Here is a 25,506-nt window from a genome sequence, read left to right as displayed (position 1 = left end):
GGGAAGTGAATGCGCTTGCAGCCCAGGCTAAGCGGCCATCTGACCACTCCGTTTTATCGGCGTAGCGCTGTTACTGTTATCCATCGTGCCATATTCGCAGCGTTTATCGGCGTGGGTGTTATTTCGGAAAAACCTCATGACATGTTCGAGTAAGTAACAAAAACGAAGTCTGCCGTATGCCTCGCGTATTGATCAGTTATGGTCCGATGAAGTCGATTGTAGGCTACAGTTATTTCATTCATCTCCCTGTTGACATGGAGTGCCCTTTAACTTGCCTGTTTTAGCAACACGCTAGTGCTGTTTGATAGCAGGGAGGGACCTTTATTGTGCATTTGAAAGAAAAAAAAAACATTACCAGTGCACTATGCAAGATCGCATCGTTATCCCTAGCCAAATAAACGAGCCTAGTCAGCAGGATACGTAGGCTACGCTTTTGGTTATGTTGGGCTGTCGGCAGGCTATGTTTACTTTTACTCGCACTACTTGACTGTTAACCATGAAGCTTTGCTCTGAGTCGGCCTTACATGTCTGGTTTGTTTCTCACCGGGCCAGTTGCGTGCGTGTTGGCTGTATTGGGTTCTGTACTCTTTAGGCTATCACATGCATATTGCAGCTGATATCGCGGAAGATACACTTGCCGCTCTGAAACCAAAATCGAAAAGCGAGCGGAGGGATTTGCCAGTGAGGCAGGATTTAGTTTGTGTGCACACACACGGACATTCACAGACACTGACACAGATTGTGACGAGCACGCGCGCGATTACACTGGTCTGTCTCGCAAGGTCCACCATGATGAGCGTAGGCTATATGTACTGCCTTATCCAGGGTGATTTTTCGAGAACGAGAGATGAGTGATTTGACAGTAGGCCTAGATCAGAACTATCGGCAGTGATTAGTGATTTGACAGTAGGCCTAGATCAGAACTATCGGCAGTGATTAGTGATTTGACAGTAGGCCTAGATCAGAACTATCGGTTCTGAGGTTAGGAGCTCTGATAAGGTTTGTAGATTAAACCATATTCTTGCGAGTCTACACATTCATTGATTGTAGAGATTTTCGCTCTCCGACTGGCCTAGCCTACTTGTCAAGGAGGGCTTTATCATGGTCTGACTTGGTTACCTTGGAGATACAGACACGGTCCTTCAGCTCTCCCCGCCTAGTCGCCGGGACAACATGAGAATCGGGCTGGCTCTGAGCGGATTTTGGCAGAAAGGGCTGTTTTAGTGGCGAGAGCGAGGAATGGGGAGTCTGAAAAGAAAGAGAGAATAGGGAGAAAAAAGAAATAGTTAGAGTGTGCAAGAGAGAAAATAGCATCTGAAGGGAATGGGGTGTGTGGATGAAAAGTAAGTGGATGCAAGGCTGCTGCTACAGAATTTGTGTGTGTGCAGGTTATGCTGGGTTAGTTTGAGTGGAATTTCGGGTTTTGAGTAGCCTGTTTGGTGTACACTGTCTTGAGTCAGTTGTTAAACCCATTCTGTAAATGGACTCTTAAAAGTTATTTTATTTCATTCTTCTATTGTGCACCCTGGTGTAGTTCCCCAGAAAGTCCATGTTTGTGGTATTAAATTGATCATATTGCCTTTGTCAGAATTATTAAATACACTTGAAAGGGAATGGGGTCCTGTTTTATGAAACTGAAACTGGCAGAACAATGCTGCAACATCATCCAACATTAACATTAACTCATTGATTGAACACATTGATTTGTAGCATTAAAGACCCTCTCTCTCTCATTGTAAATTTGTAACCCACACCTTGAACTTTCATCTGCAACTTCATAGTATTTTAGTGTAACGGAAAACAACTGCGTGTTAAGTGATTTATTTCAAATCTGAGAGTTTTGTGTCAGACATGGTACACATTGATCATCTGGGCTGTATGCTAACCGGAGTCACTGAAGCCTACCCAGGATTACCCTCTCCTTTCACTTTAACTTTCGAAAGGTATGCAGCCATGGCAACGCTTCTTGTGATATAAACAGAACCATCTTCACCAGGCCATGCCCGGCGCTCGTGCCTCAGTGCCCCAGTCCTGCTGGTTTTCTGCATTTCTCCATGTCTCAGACGGCAAGATTTATTTCAAGGACTGTTTGCCAGGATTCTGCTGATATGGAGAGTCAGCCCCTGAAAAACATGCGCTGGAGCAACCTTGATGACTTTTGTTTCCGTCCATGTTTTATTGTAGCATACAGAGGCTGACTCTTCTGAAACACAAACATAGCCTTTCCTCTTTTCTTTGACAGAAATTGTCAGCTTGTTGCTCTCATTAACAGTCTCAGTTCTTGAAATCCCATGGTGTGCCAGCAAAGATAATTCATTTTTGATAACTGCAGTCTCTTCATAATGCAAAACCAAGGCCTGAACGCTTAGTGCAGTATGTAGGATTTAGTGGCTCCACTGGCATCGTTACTGGTGAGGCGGATTGCAGCCAGCTGAATACCGCACCCATCCCAAGCCCAGGGAGAAGCTACGGTGGCCATCAGCTGCCATTCAAACGCAGATTCTGTTGTGCCAGGGTTGTGGTTTGTTCCTCAGGTGTGCTGCTCTGGTGAACTCCGTGGAAAACCAGAGCCGTATATAGAGAGAGTTATTATAACGCATATAAATGTTGTCCACAATGTTTGTCAATATGTAAAAGGCCCTTACAGATATATTGGTATCCTACATGGCACCCATTCGATTCCCTAGTTGGCCAAAATCTGTCTATATACAGCTCTGTAGAAGACGACCCACTCCCTACTCATAGAGCGTAATTATGAGTAATATATTTCATTTCTGCTAATAGGCTAGACCCCCCTAGGTCTTACATATTGCACCTTCAAGTCGATGTTTGTAATTATAGACGTACCATACTTTGAGAAATAGGCTAAGAAATAGAAATAGGCTAAGAGAATCAATGACACGGTAAAGTTGATCTAGTTCCTCTTCCTGTGGGCACTAATGTGTTCTCTCTTCCCCCCGGCTTGGCTTTCTGCAGTACGGCCAGTAACTCTCCACGCAGCACCCCGGGCAGCTCCCCCTCCCTGCGCAGGCGCGTGTTGGGGGGGCGTGCCAGTGAGGGTGAGGGTTCCACAGAAAGGGGGGGCGGCGGGGGGGCCGACAGCCCGCAGCCCCCCACCCCGTCGGCGTCCTCCAACTCCTCCTACCCTCTCTCCACGTCCTCCCGACATTTCTCCCGCAATACTAAGGTAAGAGGATCACCAGCAGCAGTGCTTGGTCTTATGCAGCCCCACAGTGATATGTACTTTATGTGTTATTATACATATGTTAACATACATAGGTCTGGTCATAGTGCACTGTAGGCTAAATGGTTGAGAGGATAAAATCACTGATAGGAAGGCAATGTCAAAACCAGCCCAAACACATCCTGAAGGCCAGGATTGAAGGACAATGCTAAGAATGCAGGGACACGCTAAGATTGGAGAGGGGTTGGATCTCCGAGCAGGGACACGCTAAGATTGGGGAGGGGTTGGATCTCCGAGCAGGGACACGCTAAGATTGGGGAGGGGTTGGATCTCCGAGAAAACCACTGTGTGCACAGCCTTTTGTGGCGCTTGTTATCAAAACATTACAAGTCCACGACTTCAAAGTGCAGCCTTCAGACTGTTATGTTAAGGTATACAGCTTCTCACGTCACGTATCCCCCTGCATATACATTACCAGACTAGGCTGTTGTGGGCCTCCTGGATAGAATAGGAGTGCACTAGGTAGACATTTTATCAGCCAGACTAATGTAAAGGTGAAGACAGGTGTGTGTTTGTGTTTGTGTGTGTGTGTGTGTGTGTGTGTGTGTGTGTGTGTGTGTGTGTGTATGTGTGTGTTTGTGTATGTGTGTCTGTTTGTGTGTGTGTGTGTGTGTGTGTTTGTGTATGGGTGTGTGTGTGTTTGTGTGTGTCTGTGTGTGTTTGTGTGTGTGAAGGTTAGTAGAGTGTGGATGGGAGTTGAGCAGAGAGATGGATAAAGAGATAAGTACCATGGTGGTGGGGGTTATGTTTGTGTGTGTGAAGGTTGTTGCAGTGACGAGGATCTCAAGGACTCTGGCAACAGGGCTCAAGGTCTTTATGTGTCATGGGAAGCACAAGGCTTATCCATCAACAGTCATTATATTAGCGCAGGGACCCACTTCTGAAGGCCTTTCCACACCAAGAATTATAACTATAACCATAACGTTAAAAACTATGGTTTTAAGTACCACTAAAGTTGATTAAAACATCAAGGTCCTCACTACATGCTATAATGACAACGACATGAAGAAATCATGGGGGTTATCATCGGGGATCTTTTTCAGAGTGATTTTGAAAATAATAGAAGAAATCTGACAGCCAATTTCAATCCATCAAATGTTCTAAATCACATTAATAAACCTGAAGAATATTCCGGAGAGCCTTTCCTTATCGTTGTTCTGTGGGCACGTTCATAGCTGTACTGTTGTCTTTATATTTATAGCTCTTGGTATGGACGAGCCTGTGTTTGTGTGTGGAATGCGTGTATATGTCGCAGCGCAGCCTCTGAGGAGAAGAGCTGTTTTTAGGGGGAAATGAGAAAAGGCCGCCCTGGTGCTCCTCTGACTTTACGCTCTGTTTGTTCTCTCTTGCAGAAAATGCAGAGCTGGTACAATGTGAGTATGTGTGCGTTTGGCAGGGGTTCATGGCTGAGTGCTCTGGGTTCTGCTGATGGGCTGTGTTTCTGTGAGCCACAGTGGGAAGCGCACTCTGATCAGCGCTGAGCTTGTGCTGAAGCACCAATACCACCGAGATCACCTCCTCACTGTAGCCTGCAGAATACTGCTCCTCCCCAGCAGTTTACCCCACTCTTGGGGTTTGCGGACTGACTTTTTGAACCGTACATTTAGAACACACACACACACATACACACGCACACACAACCACACTCTCACACACACACACCCACACTCACACACACACACACTCACACACACTCACACACACTCACACACACACACACACACACACACACACACACACACAATCACATACACATGCATAAACATCCAAAGGCTCATACAAACATACAGACACACACACGCACACAAATGGTTAACCTGCGCTTGGTGATTTATTTTTTTTTCTTAGGTACTGAGCCCCACATATAAGCAAAGGAATGAAGATTTCCGGAAAATCTTCAAAAAGCTGCCTGACACAGAGCGCCTCATTGTCGGTGAGTGACTCCCCTGGCAGGTAAAGAAAGAAAGTAGCACAGAAAGTCGCCTCGGACTCCAGAAGAAACTAGAGCTGGGGCTCAGTCATGCAGGCCTGCACCCAGGTGAGGCTTTTCACCTGGCCGTTATGTAAAGTAGCCACGGGCCTGCTGTGAAGTAGCCACGGGCCTGCTGTGAAGTCTCAGCTTGAGTAGTGAGTCACACGATGTCCTCATGTTGTTCACGGTGCATCATGCACAAGATCAACATTTCCTCCTGTGGTCTCTCTCCCTTTCTCTCTCTCTCTCTCTCTCTCTCGCTCTCTTTTTCTCTCTCTATCTCTCTCTTTCGTTCTCTCTCTCTCTCTCCCTCTCCCTCTCTCTCTCATTCTCTCTCTCCTGTGATTTGTCCCCAGATTACTCCTGCGCATTGCAAAAGGACATTCTGCTGCAGGGTCGTCTCTACTTGTCAGAGAACTGGCTCTGTTTCTATAGTAACATCTTCAGATGGGAAACCACTGTGAGTCTACAAATAGAAATGCATTACCACACACAAACACACACACACACACACTCACACACACACACACATACACCTGAGACACATTTGTACATGTAGACACAGACAGTTGACAATGAAGGCAAGTTATTTGTGATCTTGGATCTTGAAATTTTCATTTTTTAAAAAATAATTCATTTTCCAGTTTTAAAATAAATAATTGTCCAGTTGAAAAAATTGTGCTGCAAAAACATTGTTTGTTATTTGCACTTTGGTTTACTAGCCTTTTCCCTATTCCATCCAATCAGATCACCATCCTGCTGAAAGACGTGACCACCCTGACGAAGGAGAAAACGGCCAAGCTCATCCCCAACGCCATTCAGATCAGCACTGAACACGAGAAGGTGAGGCTGACCTGAACATTATCAAATCTATATTGTCCCTTGCACATGATCAAATGTATATTGTCCCCTGCACATGATCAAATCTATATCGTCCCCTGCACATGATTAAATCTATATTGTCCCCTGGGACATTCGAATGGCATTCTAGCCCCTCATCCAGATTGCTGCTATGTTCATCTCAGTGCGTATTTTGTCCCATCCTAGCTCAGTCCTCAATCCTGGTTCAATGTGGGAGCCCTTGTTATAGCACTGTAATGGAGCCCTTATTGGTGCATGATGGGCTAAGCATAGCAGGATTGTGTTTTTTGATATGCAAACAGAATGATCTCTTTCCCCCTGAAATTGTATGAAAACAGCATTAGCCTACAAAATCTAAAATATTTTCTCAGGGGAGAAGCCCTCGAAACCCACTTAAAGCTACATTGTGTACTTTTTTGAGTTAATTCTTAGCAAAAACCCATTTGTTCTTTCAAAAATATGTGCTCATTCATGTGTAATTATTTCCACTTACTAATCAAAGTATTCTCGTAAGTGTAGAATCTGCTATTCCAAATACATACGCGCGAGTCGCGCAAATGGCTGAATCCATGTTGCTCCTCCATCTTTGAAATACATTCGCCAACTAGGGACATTCCTGGAAATTCAGCTCCGCCTTTCGCGCTTGTAGGCAACACTCATTGCATGATCAGTCTACTCGCGACTGCCGGCAGATTTGAAAGTCTGTTGAAAATGGAGGATTACAACTATTCTCGAGGACATGAAAAGGAGTCGCCAAGGAAGCGAAAAAGAGAATTAAAACGCCAACGCGACCGGAAAAACAACAGACCAAAGTCAATATTGGAGTGGCTTTTCTAAGATGGAAAGAGCTCGTGAGGAGCAAGGATTTTAAAAGGGACGCCGAAATTGCCTGCTTTCTCCTCGACAGGTAATTTGGCCTATTCGTGTAAACATACAGTCTATGGTGTAAATTCGAAGTTTTATAGTTGCTTGGCTTAGTATAGCATGGTTGTCCATAACGCTAGAATGACGTCTGGGATACTTTTCCTCGCGTCGATGAAAAAGGATTGTAACATAAATCTGCTATGACGGATCACAGGCAAAGGGCACTAAATTGTAGTTATTTTTCATTGCTTTTGCTTTGTAGCCTAAATATTATATCCTAATCTGATAATGCTAGTGTAGCCAATTCCAAGGGTGACGTTCACATCCTGAGGCCTGTCCTGTAGTCTTATTAATTGTAGACGTAGCCTACTAAATTGTCTGAACGTTTTTCACTGCATGAAAACAATTGTTGATTCTATGTGATTGTTGTTTGATAATAACTGAAAGTATATTTTTAATATCTTGGTGTTTACCATTTTATGTACTGTTATATGTTGTGAAACGCTCTGCTTATTCATTTCAGATGAGCATCTTGGCGCAATTGCAGAAGCCCCTGAAATTGAGAACCTTGAACAGAGGTAACCCATCAATGCTCATAATGTCTATACCCGATGACATTCTCTATTGTATATTTTCATGATATAAGCATTTATATATATTTTTTACAAAGCCTACATGACATGAGCATCGTGGAGGAGGATGTGGACGAAATTCAATGGTCTTGTTATGTGATGCACGTGCATGCCTTCATTGTAACCTTGCCTGTAACTCAGTCTAGGCAAAATAGCACTATACAGATTAGTAACAATATGTTGAACTATATAAAATGGCGTGTATGTCTAACGACACTGCATGTCTTCCACAGGATCAGCTTTCCAGGAGACTGCAAATTTAGAATGATGGCCCATGTTGCTTCAAAGGCACCATACAAAAAGGAAGGGTTCATGTGTAAATACCATAATTTGTTAATTTCTGTAAATAAATATATTGCAAATAACATTGTTGACCATGTTACTGTCATTTGGTGTTTCAAAATGGTAAATTACCACAACTCCTTTTTTAATTATAAGTTTGTGGATGTAATGTATGAGGTACAGCATGAACAGTCTCTTATCAATTCTAAAAGTTTTTATTTTCATGAAAGCAAAATATAGCGATGTACCGGTGTAAAATAAATTAAATACAGTTTTAAAAGGAACAGGCAGTACAAGAACACTAATACAAAACTATTTACAATAACACAACATTACAACATTATAGGAAGGTGAAATAAATTCCAGAGATGTCCCTGAGGGTCAGGGAATTTATCCCTTATCCTACACACACAGCTTGGGATCACTCTTCTATTACCCTGTCCTAGAGACCCATGCTGCCAGAAAATGAAATGTCTGTAGGTAGCATATCTGAACTCTATTGTCATCACCTGGCTCTCTTACATGGCCTAATGCTGTGATGTCTGTGATGTACTGCCTGTGAATCTGGAGAAAACCTTCATCTAGGCAGTGCTGTGTGTAGTGAGGCAGAAGGCTCACACAGGTGGCAGGGTTTTGTCCACAGCATTTTCTCTTCTGATCGATTGGCATGTCTCTGCAGTGTGTACAACTACACCAAGGCATCCCTGGCACAGGTGGGGGGACGACATGTCTGCACTGATGCATCAAACACCAGACCTGGCTGCCTCACTATAGCAACTGTGTGGTGAGGTTCCTGTGCTCTTGCAGGCTCATTCCATCCACAAGTCTGAAGAAATAAGACACAAGAAATAAGATCAGATAGGCTTGTTTAGGTAGCAAAGTTAGATTGTTAGCAGAGTAGTAGTAATAGTAGCCTACTCTGTGTCATTTTTCAAGTGTTCACACAAAATGATGAATACTATGTATGTGTATGGACAATGAAAAGGTGAAAATGTTGTGTAACATTTTCTATAGACCATAACGTAATTATGTGTCGTGATTTCACTGGGAGACAACTCTCATCATGCAGTTGACTGGCAACAGCTAGAAATTGCTACAAACAATTGAGATACAAACAGGCAGGGAAGCTACACCAAGCGCGTGACTGAAGCGTTCCGTTCACAACGCGTAAAATCAATTTTAGATGAATGGTCTATTTTTTTTCTGCAGCAGACGCAACGCAAACGAACGTGCCTGGTGCAGCTTCCGAGCTAATTTCGGTGTCATTGACATTGATACTGTTCAGAGAAATATATTAAAAACACAAACCTCCGTTGCTTCTCTCCTTTGTCTTTGAAGTTCTTCCAGTCTCTCCTCGTCATCTTTTGGAGTCTTACTTTTTCTTTGCCTAGGAGGTCTCATCGATCCTCTGCTACCGGCTCTTGGCTTTTCTTTACCTTTCCCTCTTCCTTTACCTTTCCCTTGCACCTCCGTTGCATCGACTGATCTCTGACTCTGCTCACTGAGAAAAATAGTAGGCTACGCTGTAAACATTGCCTTTACACTATTAATCTCGCACATACAGAATAACGATAGCACTGAATCTACTGTACTATAACATTAGCATGCATTCGTTTGGGAACCTGATAGCTGATGCTAGCAATGAAATAGTAGCCTACCAAAATAATGAAAACGTAAAACTAGGCTATTCACTTTACATAGAGGTCATACCCAACATGTTTACTGGCTATATAACTAAATGCAATGTGTAATTGTTTTCTAAAGTAACCTTATAACTGTAAGGAACACCGGACGAAGTCGTAGTACTGGAAGCAATGTTAACTTTGGCATGAAACGGCCACCGTAGGAGTTAAAATGCGCTCGGAATGGGAGGGGCTAGAAAGTAATATTCAGTTGGTTGTCATATAGAATTTCACCGCTAGATGGGAGAAGTTCTTACACAAGGTAGCTTTAAGGCTCCTGTTACTTTCCTTGTCACTGATTAAGGCTCCTGTTATTTGCCTCGTCACTGCTTAAGGCTCCTGTTATTTGCCTCGTCATTGTTTAAGGCTCCTGTTATTTGCCTCGTCACTGCTTAAGGCTCCTGTTATTTGCCTCGTCACTGTAAAACTCATTCTGGTGCCAACCGCAGGGTGCGGGCAGTTCATGTTACGAGTGCTCTCTCACAAGGGCTAGTGGCCTCGTCAGTTTGCCCACCTGACTCGGCTTTTGGTCAGTTTGCCCACCTGACTTGGCTTGGTCAGTGGAGGCCTCACAAGTTACTCACCATCATGAATAAAAAATCGGGCAAGAATGTAGTAGTAGTGCCAGTTTTATCACCATGGAATCACTTATCAAATTGTCACGTTGATGAAATTGACCTTGATCCGTGTCTCAAAACATGCCTCGTTGGGTCCTTGGATTTGCGTGAAAAGGTCATTGAAAAGTCCTTGGATTGTAATGTTTAAGATAGAATGGGAACCCTGAAAGATCACCCATTGAGACATACACTGAAGGTACATAGAGTGAAGGTCATTGAAGCATGATGGATGTAAGCAGGTGGCATGATGGACGTTAATAGGACTGACCTGTCTGTCCCTTCCCAGCACTTCCTCACATCGTTTGGGGCGAGGGATCGGAGCTACATGATGATCTTCAGGCTGTGGCAGAATGCGCTGATGGACAAGGTGCTGGTCTTTTCTCTCTTTCTGTACTGTCGTACACCACAGACACCATTACAGATTTCTGCCTAGCTTTGTTTAGCGTCTTTCCTCTTTCTCTGTTAAATTCTTCATCATTCTGCATTGCACTACACTGCAGAGTTTACCTACAGTAGACTTCCCACCATTTCTGTTTTGTATAACTAGCATGATAATAGTAGAATATATATGATAATATGCATAATCTAATATATGATGTGTATAATATGATCATATTCCCTGTATTCCTCCTTTCCACGTTCTCTCTATTTTTCAATCTTACATCTACCCTTCCCTTTACCTTTCCATCATTTGTCCTACTCTCTGTCCTTGACCTACCTCTCTTCCATACTCTCTCCTCTCCTTCTTTCCTCTCTCCTCTCCTCCTCTCTCCTCTCCTCAACTCCCCTCAGACGCTCTCTCCCAAGGAGATGTGGCACATAGTACATCAGTGCTATGGCACAGAGCTGGGCCTGACCAGTGAGGATGACGACTACGTATCCCCCACGGCTGAGCACATCAACGGCATGCTGTGAGTGGTCTGTGGTCTGACTGATCAGATGCTCTTTGGTGCAGGGCGAGTCATGCGTTGTGTTGTTTATGAAACCGTGAGGTGTTTATTTACTCACTATGTGTTGATGGAAGTCCCTTTGCTGGTCTGATGGGGAAGTTTTGGATTTTTTTATGAAAGTCTTTTACATTCATGTTATGTATGGTCATTGGCCTTGTTTTGGTTTCCTTCTTTAGTAGTTCAGTCTGTCCTTTGCTGAGTTCTCATGTCTCTGACCACATTTCCTTTATTTATAACTGCCACTAAACTTCCTATTTGTTTCTACTTCCCTCCCCTCTGTCTGTCTGTGTCTCTGTCTTGGTCTGTCTGTCTCTGTGTCTGTTTCTCTATCTATCTCTGTTCTATGCCTGCCTTTCCCTCACCTACCCCTCGCCTCTCTCATTTCTCTTTCTGATTCTCTCATCTCTTTCTCTTTGTCTTTCTTCCGTTCTCGGTCTCTTTCCCCCTCTCTAGGCCAGTTGAGGAGTCCGTATCTGTATCTGACCTGCTGGATTTAGCGGCGGTCCCCATCTCTCCACTGGCTTCCCCCCCCCTGCCTGCCTCTGCCTCTGCCTCTGCCCTGCCCCCGAGCAGTCCTCCTGCGTCAGGGTCCTCACCGTCCTTGTCCTCGGGGCTGCCCGTGGATGTGCCTGCCGCCGGCGGCCGGCCTGGTGCCAGGGGCAGCTTCAGCGAGGCGCCGGAGCCCAGCCCCCCCAGCTCCCAGAGCTCACTGCCCTCCACTACACCCCCCACCTTCACAGGGGGCGCGTCTGCCTCCACATCCGCAGTGAGTTTAGACACACGTACACACACACACACACACACACACACACACACACACACACACACACACACACACACACCACACACACACACACACACACAGACACACACCACACCACACACACACACACACATACACGCACATACACACACACACAAACAGACCTGTCTAGTCCAGTGTCCTACGAATCAGCCCAACCTGACACATGGCCATTTTGAATGTAAGCATACAGTACACAATCACTCATCACCCGATTTGTTCAGTTGCACTGCGTAAAGCTGTTGATCAGGTGATCATGACCCTTTTACTGTAATTGGTTTTTAAAATGGGGTTATATAAACGCAAATGGGCATACTAGATATGGATGATACATGAGGCAATGTTTTGAGCAATGTTGCAGGGAACCACATAACTGTGATTCAAGAAACTAATGGTTAAAGTTCTCAAGAAACTGATGATTCAAATTCTCAAGAAAATTGTCAAAAGGTTGGTGTGAGATGGGGGGGTATTGTGTGTGAGCAACTTACACATTGCTCATCTTGCACTGGATCATCTTCCTGAATCTCAATATTCTGATTACAAGTCTGGGCACCAGTCAGAGGCTACATTCAGTGTTGTTAGTTAGTTAGTTAGTTAGTTAGTAGTTCAACTGAGAAGAACAACTGATTTGGACGCACTTTCTTTCTTGCGCTGTCACTTTCTCCACTGCGTAAAAGACTAAATTAATTTGCGCTGTGAATGCTAAGATTATTTTGACAGGCCATAGGCTAAATAAAAATCACTATTACAGTAGTAGGACGCAAAACAGAATATTGAAAGAAGGGGGCACCAAGGCCACAGTGGCCTGTAAACCTCTGATTTTCAAAGGGGCATCACAGCCATGGCCGTTGTGGCCGCCGTGAAATTCCTACCCTGAGTGAGATCAAAGTAAGTGTTCAAAATAAAACTTTAGGCTATTGTGTTCTCCTGATAACGTGAGTGGAATGGATTTAATGTGGATGCGAACATAAAAAGACGCAGAGTGGCTAAATGATACAGTGCACAGTTTGCGGTGAAAATGTTCCGCCTTTTAAAATCAGGTGTAGCCTAATCCGAATCGCAGTTAAAACCATCAATTAGACAACAGAATCAGTAGGGTACCAGTTTTGTTTCATTGTACCAGGCCTACTGTATGTCAAAAGCAGGCTCGGATGAAGCTGGGAAGGATTAAACACACGGTTTCCACACCGTGGTAATCAAGAGTGATAATCATGATATTTCAAAAGAAAACGGTAATTGTTATCGTCAACATTTTTATCACGGTTTATCATTATACCGGTAATCGTTACATCCCTACTTCTGTGTCAGATTGTTAAGATAGGGCCCACACACTCTCTCTCTCTCACTCACACACACACACACACACACACACACACATGTGCCCTCCTGGAGCTTACTGCCTTGTACTTTTAACTTCACCTTCATCAGGGCTATGTCTGCCTCTTCTGTGTCCACAGGCTCACAGAAGAGACACACACACACACACACACACACTCACACTCACCCACCCACACACACACACGCGCAGTCGCGTGCACACACACACACACACACACACACACACACACACACACACACACACACACCCACACACACATGCACACACGCACACACTGACACACACACACACACACACACACACACATACACTCACACTCTCTCTCTCTCACATACACACACACACACACACACACACACACACACACCGGACACACACTCAAAGTCCGACTCTACTGTCCGGCTTTGCATTTGTCCTTGTTAGCCCGTGTTGGAGTCCTGCCATGTGTCATGGTGTGTCAATAGGCCCTGTCACACTGGCAAAATCGCCGCGATTTTATGTACCAGAATCGCGGAACGACTGTCCCTTTCACATAGACCGAGGCGGAACGGTGGGACAAAGTGTTTTGCCAAATTTACTACCAAGCCCCCTAGACATTTTGCCGAGTTTTTTCGTTCCGCCACCAGTGTGAATGGGTCAAGGCGGAAAGGGGAATCTGGGCCGGGCATTTCAATGCTATGTCCAGCCCACCACAGGAGATTGCAAATAAATCTAACTGATCAAAAGCAGCAATCGCAGAGACAGCACATTATGTCAATCTATAAATTCACAAAGTCTCCAGTCATTCAATGCCTGCTAGAGTTGACTGTAGCTTGGAATGCAATCAGTTGCCATAATAGGCTATCTTAAAATCCAGCGATAAAACAAAGCATGAACTCATGAGCGTCTGTCTGCCCTATATGTATATCCTCTGATTGTAATGCTTACAGATATCTAGGCGATATTTGTAACATTTATTTTGTATTTGGCCTGTTATAAAATCATGTAGACTTATTGAACAATTTAAACACATTAGGAACCGCAAAGTTGGAGACATGCATAAAGACATTGCTGCAAATTTAAAACCGGATTACTCTGGAATGGCTAACTGTGCAGGGGAATGCTTTACACCTTTATGTTCGGTAAGGTCTGCTGTTTATTCTGATATATGGTTTGTCATGTGTTGAGGGAAAGTTTGCGAAGTATTCCACCAAGATGAATGGGTAGGGAGACGGGCGCAAAAAAATATGATTAAATTAAAGTTACTTTTCTCGCGAACCTTTTACCACAAACTAACTAACTAACTACTAACATCGTTTAAAGGCTGAGAAAAAGCTCTTTCGTGTGATACATGTGATATCTGTGATGAATAGGCTACTTCGCAAGTAGTTCAGCAAATTTGGGTGGGACAGAAATACCTTTACAGAGCAGCAGTTCTGGCCATATCGGCTCTGGCTCACATGCGAACAAGAAAGAAAAGAAAAAAGAAACCAATGTGCTTATGTTGCGATTTCCGATAGGCCCAGGCCTAGAGAAAAGACAGCTATGGTAACCTAACAATTAGGATTTGCTTTGCCTACACTGCTGTTGGGTCGTCCCAAACTTTGAGAGATCCATACTCGCATTAACTGAATCTTATCAACCCGAACTGCGATGTTGAGTGACAGGATGCAATGCCTAATAATCTCACTGCTGTTTTCTTTTCATGACGAGCACTAGGCCTACGCTTGAATGATTTATGACTGAATGGAACGTTTCGTTTTTAAAGAACTGCTTATCACGTCGTGTGACAAAGTTTACACTAATCATCATCTTCTAATGTGTCCTTATGTTGAGATGTCCATTCTCTTTGCCCTAGGCTATCATTTGTGCGTGAAGCATGTTTCAATTAAGACAGTACACAAGCTATTTTTATTGTTGTAATATTGAACATTTTCATGAATAAATTGTACGCACAGTACGGCCAAGGCAAGGGGCAACTCTTCTCTTCAAATTCTCTATTCTCTATTCTCTAAATTCTCAACAGCAAAGCAAATGCAAGCTAACCAAAGTAGTCGGTTCTCCCGCCATGGTTTTTGAAATCACACACATGCTGTATCTAAAGGCCCACGCACATAAGGCCTACGACTATCACTCTACACGCCCCCTGATGCACGTCACACGCCCCCTGATGCACGTCCTGGCTCCCCAAAATGCCGCATCATGTGAACAGATCAGCAAGCCAGCAAATTTTCACCTCGCTTTCCAGACACAAAAAGACGGCAAAAAGACGTCCCCTCTTCCCGCAAATTTAGCGTGATCTCTGTGTGAAAAGGCCTAATGAGATTACTGGAATGTGACAGCAATAGAGCATCAGGACGGGGCGATCAGATTGGCCAGAATGCTGTTACTGACTCAATAAAAATGCACATGAGCCTGGCTGTGTCTGGTCCTCTGATAGCACTGTGGCCTTCCAGCGCACTCTCATGTGTGTGCTGACTGGAATGTGACTGCAGCACAACTGCAATATGACTCACTGTCTTTCTCTCTCCCTCTCTTTCTCTCTCTCTCTCTCTCTCCCCCTCCCTCTCTCTATCTCTCTCCCTCTCTCTCTGTCCTTCCTTATCTTTCCTGTTTCTCCATCCATTTCTTCCCTCCCTCTTCCTTTTCTTGTTCACCCTTTCTTTCTTTCTTTTTTTCTTTCTTCCCTTCTTTCTCTCCCTCTCCCTCCCTGTACTTCCTGTTTCTCCCTCCCTCTCTCTCTCGCTCTAGAATCTGGAGGAGTGTGGTGGGGAGACGCTGTCTGAGTCAACCAATAATCTCGCACCTCCTCCAACTCCTCACAACCTGTCCTCGCTGGACATCACCAATGACGACGAGCTTCCCACAGACCCCAGCAACTCCTCAGACACACAGGAAGAGAGTAAGTGGACACCGCTGGTTTGGACAGTAGAGTGCGTTCATGGCAGGACATTAGAGTGGGATCTAGAGTGTACGTGTAACACCCACATTCAAATGTCCTTCCTAGGTAGTGTGTGTCAGGAAAAAAAACGCATAATATTTGAATGTTTATAACATTTGCTGAATGTGACCCCAGAGCTCTGGCTTGTATCCAGTTGCCCCTGCATGTACCTGAACTCAGTACTGTCATTCCTCATTCAGCTGCCAGTCATCTCTGTAATGTTATGATCTTCGTCCTACCCTTTCACTGACCTATCTGAGATTTGGGTCGGACGAAACTCTCTGGGTTTGGTTTTTTGTCGGTGTTCTCCCTGAGCCGATCTGCTGAGCCCTGTGAAGCGATGGCTGGGTCTCTCTGTCCCTCTCTCCCCTCGGCGTCACACATGGTGTTCATATGTTCTGTGAACACAGCTGTCACCCGGAGGGGGGTCAGCTGCTCCCCCTCCCTCCGCAGACACACTGAGATGAATGACTGACAGACACTCGTGCAACACAGCAACTGAGGTCGGACTTCTCCAAAGGGGCCCATTCTGTTCGGAATGCAGTGGCAGCCTTCTTTTCACACAACCAGACAGCTTTACTTGTATGCTGCTAAGCTAATGTAGTTACATAATGAAACCTGCGGTTTGCCAATGGCTTTGGTAGACTTCAAAGAGCCACAACTTTGCCTCTAGCTTAAGTACTGTAGGCTTCAAATGCCTCCCAGTTTGACTTAGGAAATCATCTGTCTTTCTAGTACCTGAGGCAAATGGAAATAGCTGTGAAGGTGTCTGTTTAATACGTTGGATGTCATGAAGGTGTTGTTTTTATGAGATGCTATAGGAATGAATAGGCCATCTCAGTAATTGTAATGCCTGAGGAGAATAAGTTGATTGTGGAGCTGTGTGTGTGTGTGATGGAGTGAGCCTGTGGACACAGAAGAGGCAGACATAGCCCTAAAGGTAAAAGTGAAGTTAACAGTACAAGGCAGTAAGTGTGTGTGTGTGTGTGTGTGTGTGTTTGTCTGTGGAAAAGCTACATGTTAGTGTCTGTTGTGACCAGCTCTTTGCTGAGTGTTGTTAGGAAAACAGTGTGTCAGGTGAATGCTCTCAGGGTGAGTGGCCTCTTGGTAGTGGTGTCGGGATGCAGTGACCCCCGTGACCCCTGCGCTCCTGGTGCTGTGGTGACCAGCAGGCCGTCTGCACTGTTGCCAGGGCGGAAGTGACTGTATGTGTGGCACAGGTAAATAAGGTGGTCGTTGTTGTAGAGCTAGCTAAGCCGGATCGAGTTTTTGACGGTGCAGAGGCACGTTGGAAGTAATCTATGTAAGGGGTCCAGGGGTCTCCAGTGATGTGGCAGGAGCAGATCAGCTGTCTCTGCAGACCTAGTGGGAGTAAATAAAAACACTGTTGAGGGGTCTGAAATGAAGAATAGAAGTGTATGAATTAGGGCTGTCAAAATAACTGATTAATTTCGATTAATTCATTTGAGAAAAAATAACTGAAAAAAAATAACTGATTAAAAAAATAACGCAGATTAATCGATTCCGTATGACCTTTGACCCTGAGCCGTTGTAGTCAATAATCATTAGACTAAAATGAAGGAGAGAGAAGAAAATGTGCTGACTAGATCATTGATTGGAACAATTAATTTTAAACGGCCTGATGGTGTTGATAAAAATAAAGTGTTGATTAAAATAAAGTCCTCTGCAATGTCTGCAGCAAGGAATTTGCATATCACCGGAGTTCATCAACTCTAAAGTCGCACATCAATGCAAAGAAATAGTGTAGTGACATTGAGGGAAGTGTTAATTTATTTTCATTGTGTACCCTAGGTTATATCTGTGGCCTGAAATACCTTGTTTGTGAAAAACAACTTCTTCCCGAAGCACTTTTGAATTTATTTCCTCAGAATATTAGGTCATATCATAGATTATTATGGCCATTATTAAAATAATAATAAAAGAGTTTTTGAACTTTAATGTCACTAATGCTGATTATTCAATGATTTATTTGAATTTAAACATTTAAAATACTTTCACAGCAAAAATTACATATGCGATTAATTTAGATTAATTAATTACAGAGTATGTAATTAATTCGATTATTTTATTTTAATCGATTGACAGCCCTAGTATGAAAATGTTTGTGTATGTTTATGCAAAGAAGTGGCTACAAGAAGACACTTACTTCAGTCACAGCAAGAATCATCGGTAACACTTTATAATAAGGTGCCATAATAAATATTAAAAGTGTTACTGTACAGTATAGCTCAACACTGCTGTCCAGGTCAGTTTGCAGATGTAGAGAGAAACTTGTGGTGATCAGTCGTTGGTACAGACTATTCTTGGTAACGATCCTGAGTCAGTTACTTATTCAGCAACCCCTCCGTTTCATCACCTTCATGCAAATGTTTCATGTGGTTTTCGTATTCACAGCAACTAGCCTGAGGCCATTTCCTGCCGAGGAGTCTGCTACCATAGTTGCATTTCTTTCTTCTGTTGAAACAGTGTGTAGGGTCACAGAACATCATGTGTGGCACTGGCAGCACGGGGTTGTTCGTGTTGCGGGGTTGTAGAATCGTTCAGCTATTTTTAGAACCCTACGCTTATTATAATTGTTCAATAATGCTTTCTGTACTGTATCCTTTTGTCCTTCTGTCTATTGTATGTACAACATGGGTGTATTTATTAGTATATGTGTATCTCCCACTTTGTAGGAAATTTAAAATTCATCTTAGATTAACAAGCTATTTGAAGAGCAGTAGTCTGTGTAATAATGATCTGGACAGTAGTGTATAGTGATAATAATACTATAATAGTGAACTGGATGGTTGTGTGTGAAGGAGAATGGTCTGTGGTCTCTTCAGGTGAGGTGGAGGCGCTCTGCGCTGACCTGGCCGGCCGGCTGCACATCAACACAGTGGTGCACATGAGTGTGGACAAGCTGCATGACCTGCTCTTCTCCGGAGACACACACTTCATCCAGCACCTCTTCTCCCAGCGCCACTTCACAGGTGAGGCTGTGCACACACACACACACACACACACACACACACACACACACACGCACACACACACACACACACACACACACACACACACACACACACACACACACACACACACACACACACACACACACACACACACAGACACACACACTCACATGTATGCAAGCAAACGAACAAAGCAGTGTAGGCACAAGCATGGATTGACATATTGATGAAAATGCCAACGCAGTTTCAATATTGTCCAGGGCTAGCCAAACAGCACCAAATCCCAGCCCATATTGTACAAAAGAAATGAATGAATGTCTAGGCCACACGCACACACACACACACAAAAAAAACAAACACACACACACACATGCACACACACACACACACACACACACACACACACACACACACAAACACACAGTCTCCATTCAGCTTTGTACCAAAGAACCAGCACAGTGTTAGTTTTCCACCCCAATGTCACCTCATGTTGCCACCTCTCTTTCTGATCCATTGGTGCTAACAAAGTTGTCCCCAGCAGATAAAAGCTAGACCTGTGGCATTTCACAGCAGACATGCCAGAAACTAGGCAAGGCAAAGAGGAACCAGGCAAGATCCGAGGCTAGGTTATAGTTTTATTTCCGCAACAGGGTGTGACATGGATTCGGTTCAGTGAGAAACTGCTAAATGACACATTCATTCGCTTTTAGTTCTTCACCTTGGTTTAGTTCCGCTTGCTTCCAGTCCAGCGCAGATAGCGAAACAAGCTTGTTAAGGAGACAAAAGCTTGTTAAACTCCGCTAATTCCCTTATAAGGTGCCGTTGACCTACACCGAAACACAGACCACAGTGATCTATTGAAATGTGGTGCCTCTCTTTACCTCTTGGAACTGCAGTGGAATGAAGGGAGTGTGTAACGGCAGGGCCTGCTGCAACACATCGGCTTCAGCTGTGGGTGTGTCACGCTGGCAGGGGTCCATCGTTGTCTTGGCGTCATTGACTCATCATTTCCAATAGTGTCATTACAGTTTATAGGTCTAATGCTGCTGTCCTATTTTATATTTCCATTTGGAGTGAGGTCAATAAAATGATCAGATTAGAGGCCAGCGAGGTCTGACGGTGTGAATGAGTGGACGTGATCAGTACTCCAAGGCGTCATGGCTTTGTCAGGTTTTTTTTTGTTTTTTTTAGATTAGTAATTGGCAGAAACAGTCTGTCATAAGATGCATTCAAACCTCTCCTTCATCTCACTTAAAGACAAATTCACACAGCGTTGCATTATTGCTGTCCTGACCCCTGCCTTGTCTCGCCCCCCCCTGTGGTCAGATCTGAATGTGCGTGACTGGCAGCAGGATGCTACTGCTGGGACCTCCACCCGCGTGCTGAGCTACACCATCGCCATCAACAACCCACTGGGCCCCAAAACCGCACCTGTGGTGGAGACGCAGGTCAGTCCTCAGCTCCTCCACACCTTGTTCTCTCTCACTCTTTCTCTCTCTCTTTCTTTTTTCTTTCTTTCTCTTTTTCCATTTTTCTTTTTCCAATTTTTCCACATCTCTCCCCATCACCAACCCTGTTTGTACTCCTCTCTGAATCTAATGTCATGTTTACTCTTTCTTTTTTCCTTGTCTTTCTTTTACGCTCTCTCTCTCTCTTTCTCTCTCTCGCGCTCTTCCTCTGTGCGTATGTATTACATAAGTGTTGAGGTGCACTAGTACTTTAGGTGCCCTGTATGTGTGAGGTATCAGCTGTGACAGCAGTCTGCTGATTTCCGTTGCTGCCTCTGTGTGAAAACGGTGTGTTTGTGCTAGTGTGAGTTCTATTTGTGTGGACTGTGGACAGACGTGGGTGATGATGCTCTTGGTGTGTGTGTTTGCAGATTTAAACCTCCTAGCTGTTTGTTGGTGTAAGTTTGTGTTGGCTTTAGGGTTGTAAATCCTGGGTGGGTGTGGATGTGGGTAAACATGTTTGTGTTTTTTTCTGTTGATGTTGATGTGTGTGGATGGTTCAGTCAACTTGAGCTGACAAAAGGATTCTGGTTGTTCTGGATGATTCTGGGTGTGAATAAGTGTGTGTGCTTGTGAGTGAGTGTGTGTGTGTGTGTGTGTGTGTGTGTGTAGGCTCATGTCCATTACATGTCCGGTATTCGGCCTACTATCCAGGTAAAGAGGGCAGGTACAGAAACATCCGCTATTCAGCCCTTTCAGCTGTTGTGTCTCCACTGCTTACAGGACTTACAGGACCTGCAGCCTTTGCACACAAATTTACGTATTTGCGCACAAATACCTTCAAATAGAGTGATTTGAGGTCAATAAGCATAGGCTACCTATGAATAGTGGTTCCAAATTAAGTGTTGCATTATGTTGGTTTGATTTGTAATTACTTCTGACAATACTGCAATTGTGGGGTGTATCAGGAACGGACAGGAGGAGGAGTACAGGAGCCTGGTGGAGGACTTTGTGCAATGGTGCAAACTCAATCATCTTCAACTCAACACTTCAAAGACCAAGGAGATGGTGGTGGATTTCCGCAGGTCTAAGCCCACTCTGCTACCAGTCCCCATTGATGGGGTCAATGTGGAGGTGGTAAGCACCTACAAGTATCTGGGTCTCCACCTGGACAATAAACTGGACTGGTCAGCCAACACTGATGCACTCTACAAGAAAGGGCAGAGCAGGCTGTACTTCCTGAGGAGGCTGCGGTCCTTCAATGTGTGCAGCAAGCTCCTCAGGATGTTCTACCAGTCTGTTGTTGCCAGCGTCCTCTTCTATGCAGTGGTATGTTGGGGAGGAAGCACAAAGAAGAAGGATGCGGGGCGAAATGACAGGCTGGTAAGGAAAGCTGGCTCTGTAGTAGGAGCTGAACTGGAGTGCATCACTTCAATATCTGACAAAAGGACCCTGAACAAACTAATCAACATCTTGGACAATGAGTGTCACCCACTCCACAGCACTATTGTTAAGCAGAAGAGCCTGATCAACTGGAGACTTCGCTCACTGCCTTGTACAACAGACAGACTGAGGAAGTAATTTGTCCCCAGGGCCATTGAACTGTTCAATGCTTCACTTAACCCTTAGAACCCTAAGCTGTTTTTAGGGCATTTTCACTACCTTTATTCATAAGGATTTATTCTGGTCATTGTAAGTGCCACACACATATATTATATATTGTTTTTTTCAGGAGAGTTTAGGCTATTCAGATCTGCCATCATTTCATGTATTAATACTAGCATTGATTTTATTTTGATTTTTAAAGAATTAAAATATAAAAAGTGTATTATAAAAATTCTTATATTTCGACATGTATCTCACCACAGCAAGCTCACAGCTCTACGTGCATTTCATTTGTGTGCAGGGCAGACTGTCCTGAATCGGGCAATATAATCGCCATGTTGGAGGGATACTCTGGGGCTGAGCAATTTACAGAAATATTTGCTGTGTGATTTACGGAAATAAATGCCATTTTTTATTTAGTGATGAAAAATGACCTTTCTGCGCTCCATATCTGTGACACGAACTGATCTGACCTGACTTGACCCGAGGTTGCATGTTAGCCTGCGTGCCTGTGTGTATGCAGTCATAATAATTCTCAACTCTTTACTGCATTGCCATGAACAAAGTAAAGGCAAAAAAGGTGTTTATTTGTTGAACAAATTGGGATGCAATGTGAGCCTTGAATTGGATGCCATGCAGGAATTTGCTAGGATCTCAAAACCGGAATATGAACATGCTTTGCCATAGAGAAACACATGATAGCATTGGATTATAAACATGCTTTGCCACAAGAACAGACAAAAACGTGGGGTAAGTCCAGCTATATGAAGTTATTATTTTGCTGTCACTTCGTCTGTTTTATAACCCAGAAGGATGTACTTGGTATCAAATGATAGCTCTGAGTCTCCTCTTTCATCTGACATGCGTGGCATATCTATGCGATCACGGGTCCGCGAGTAATTCATACGAGAGTAATGAGTGTGCAGCGTTGGTTTGTGTACATGACGTTATTATTTTGCAGTCACTTCGTCTGGTTTTATAAGCCAGAAGGATCGATAAACATGGTACCAATGGATAGCCCTGTGCCCCCTCTTTCATCTGATATGCTTGCCATATCGATGCGATCACGGGTTCGCGAGTAATTCAAACTAGAGTAATGTGTGTGCAGGTGAACGCAGAGAAGTATAGACTGTAAATATGATGCAATTTGATTTAATTTCATGATTTTTTTTAATTTTCATACTTGATCGTACAGACAAGTGTGTAGTCTCGTTGGAAAGCCCCACTTCTGCTCTGTCGTGCAATAAAGGTTTCATCTCGCTGCGATGAACCATTCCGGAGCAATGTAACAGAGAAGAAAGGGTGTGTTTTTTGACGCACTTTGCGTCAATCGGGTTCTAAGGGTTAAGGGAAGAGGAGAGAGAGACTTCTCTGCATAGTCTGTCTGCCTCTTCACCCCCTCCATGTTTGGATACTCTCTAGCCACTTTTTACCACTGTCTTTTTGCCTCAATGTTTGCGTGCTATATTAGCACATTAGCACATATGCATAACCCCTCCCTCCATGCCACAGCCGAACTGTGGCCACACTTATAGCTTTTCTTAAAATAGTTATATATATAGATATATAGACTTATTCTTGCACTGTTGGACTTACTCATTTGCACTATCACCATGACCACTATCACCATTGCACTATCACCATGACACTCACTCACACAGAGCACCTTACCTTACCTTACTATGCACAGAGAATCACAGGCTCAGTCCCTGCCTCAGTCATTGCAAGTGCCTCTTGATTTATTAATCACCACTATGTGGATACTGTTTTTAGAATTGATTTAGATTAAGTGTTAGTACAATTTGTATTTTAGTATATTTAGTATATTCTTTATCTTCTACTGTCCTCATTGCTTAGTTGTGTTCTTATATTATATACTTTTAATTACTTTTTCTGCTGTTAGTGAATGTGTGTGTGTTGTCTGTATGCTACTGAGACATTGAATTTCCCCTGGGGATCAATAAAGTATCTATCTATCTATCTATCTATCTATCTATCTACTTGATAAATTCATTTACCATTGGAATCCTGATTAGTTAAAGCTTATTAGCTGACATTAGTTTGTTCATTCAGTGTACTCAAGGCTGTAGGCTAACGTCTGGTTCCGACAGTGGAGACACGCACAAATGGCCGTGATCCCGTAAAACTACTAGTTCCTGTAATGAAAGTGTGTGTGTGTGTGTGTGTGTGTGTGTGTGTGTGTGTGTGTGTGTGTGTGTGTGTGTGTGTCATTGTCTGTGTATGTGTGTGTTCAGCATTCACAGTGTGTATGTTGACGTATGTGTGTGCACAAAGTGTGTTTAGCATGTGCATTGTGTGTATTCAGTATGTGTTAACCTGGTTGTGTGTCCTCTCCTGCCCCCAGACTCTCCACAAGAGCAGTGCGAGGGGTGAGTGCTATGTGGTGGACTCGGAGGTCATCACCTCGGGCATCCCATACCAGGACTACTTTTACACTGTACACCGCTACTGCCTCACCTCTGTCAACAAGCACAAGAGCAGGCTACGGTAAGCCCACAGGAACAAGATGCACCTGAATCTGCTCTGGATCTACACTTTACACTTATGACGTAAAGCTATGCAGTTACAGTTAGTCATTTACATGTGATTATGCATAAATTGTCATAGATTTGACATTCATATTTGCACCAGTGTTGTCCTGCCAAGATAAATACCTCTAATAAGCCAGCCAGGCAGTATTAGCACAGTGGGTAACACTTTACTTGAAGGTATCTACATAAGAGTGACATGACACTGTCATGAAAACATGACACTGTCATGACACATGAACTCTAACCCTAACTTGTCATGACAAAAAACGAATGACACTTAATGACAGAAGCGTTATGTTATAAACTTTATGACTTGTTTATAATGTTTATGATACGTTCATGACAGTGTCATGTCACTGTTATGTAGATACCTTCAAGTAAAGTGTAACCACACAGTGTCTAGCAGAAGACCTGACTGACTGGATGAAGTAACAGGACTAACAGGGGGCTGCACCGGGCCCATGACTGAAGCGTTCCGTTTGGGATGCGTCTGTAGCAACAATTAGCTTCCACTGTGATCCATGGAGCTGGCTGCACCAGAAAAAGAATAGACCAGTCTTCTGAAATTGTTTTTACGCGTCGCAAACGGAACACTTCAGTTACATGCCCGGTGTAGCCCCCCAGTCAAACTATCAATATTATCCTCTCCGGCTTGAGTGCCTTCACTGTTTACCCTCAAAGGTCAGGTAATGTTATAAACCATGACTTGGCAGGCCTCTTATGTAAAAGCGCACACAATATGTGATTAAGTCAAGCAGCCC

The 25,506-nt window shown here is 43.9% G+C and overlaps 1 protein-coding gene across 2 annotated transcripts in view; it reads left to right on the top strand.

Moving 5' to 3' along the window:
• gramd1a (GRAM domain containing 1A) overlaps nucleotides 1-25,506 on the top strand; it is a 44,989-nt gene that overhangs the window by 9,831 nt on the left and 9,652 nt on the right. For both annotated transcript variants that reach the window (XM_076280706.1, XM_076280705.1), the window contains exons 2-13: nucleotides 2,977-3,187; nucleotides 4,597-4,617; nucleotides 5,093-5,177; nucleotides 5,573-5,676; nucleotides 5,964-6,059; nucleotides 10,441-10,521; nucleotides 10,947-11,065; nucleotides 11,558-11,870; nucleotides 15,976-16,126; nucleotides 19,012-19,158; nucleotides 20,467-20,588; nucleotides 24,559-24,701. In XM_076280706.1, coding sequence (XP_076136821.1) covers nucleotides 2,977-3,187; nucleotides 4,597-4,617; nucleotides 5,093-5,177; nucleotides 5,573-5,676; nucleotides 5,964-6,059; nucleotides 10,441-10,521; nucleotides 10,947-11,065; nucleotides 11,558-11,870; nucleotides 15,976-16,126; nucleotides 19,012-19,158; nucleotides 20,467-20,588; nucleotides 24,559-24,701 — 1,593 coding nt within the window. The remainder of the gene's footprint in view (nucleotides 1-2,976; nucleotides 3,188-4,596; nucleotides 4,618-5,092; nucleotides 5,178-5,572; nucleotides 5,677-5,963; nucleotides 6,060-10,440; nucleotides 10,522-10,946; nucleotides 11,066-11,557; nucleotides 11,871-15,975; nucleotides 16,127-19,011; nucleotides 19,159-20,466; nucleotides 20,589-24,558; nucleotides 24,702-25,506) is intronic.

The sequence above is a fragment of the Alosa pseudoharengus genome, unplaced genomic scaffold (assembly GCF_046254945.1).
Source record: "Alosa pseudoharengus isolate Yale_2024_CS ecotype anadromous, Long Island Sound unplaced genomic scaffold, YU_APseudo_1.1 YU_APseudo_1.1_scf_12, whole genome shotgun sequence".
In the NCBI taxonomy this organism is placed as follows: Eukaryota; Metazoa; Chordata; class Actinopteri; order Clupeiformes; family Clupeidae; genus Alosa; species Alosa pseudoharengus.
This window is presented reverse-complemented; position numbering and strand designations above follow the sequence as displayed.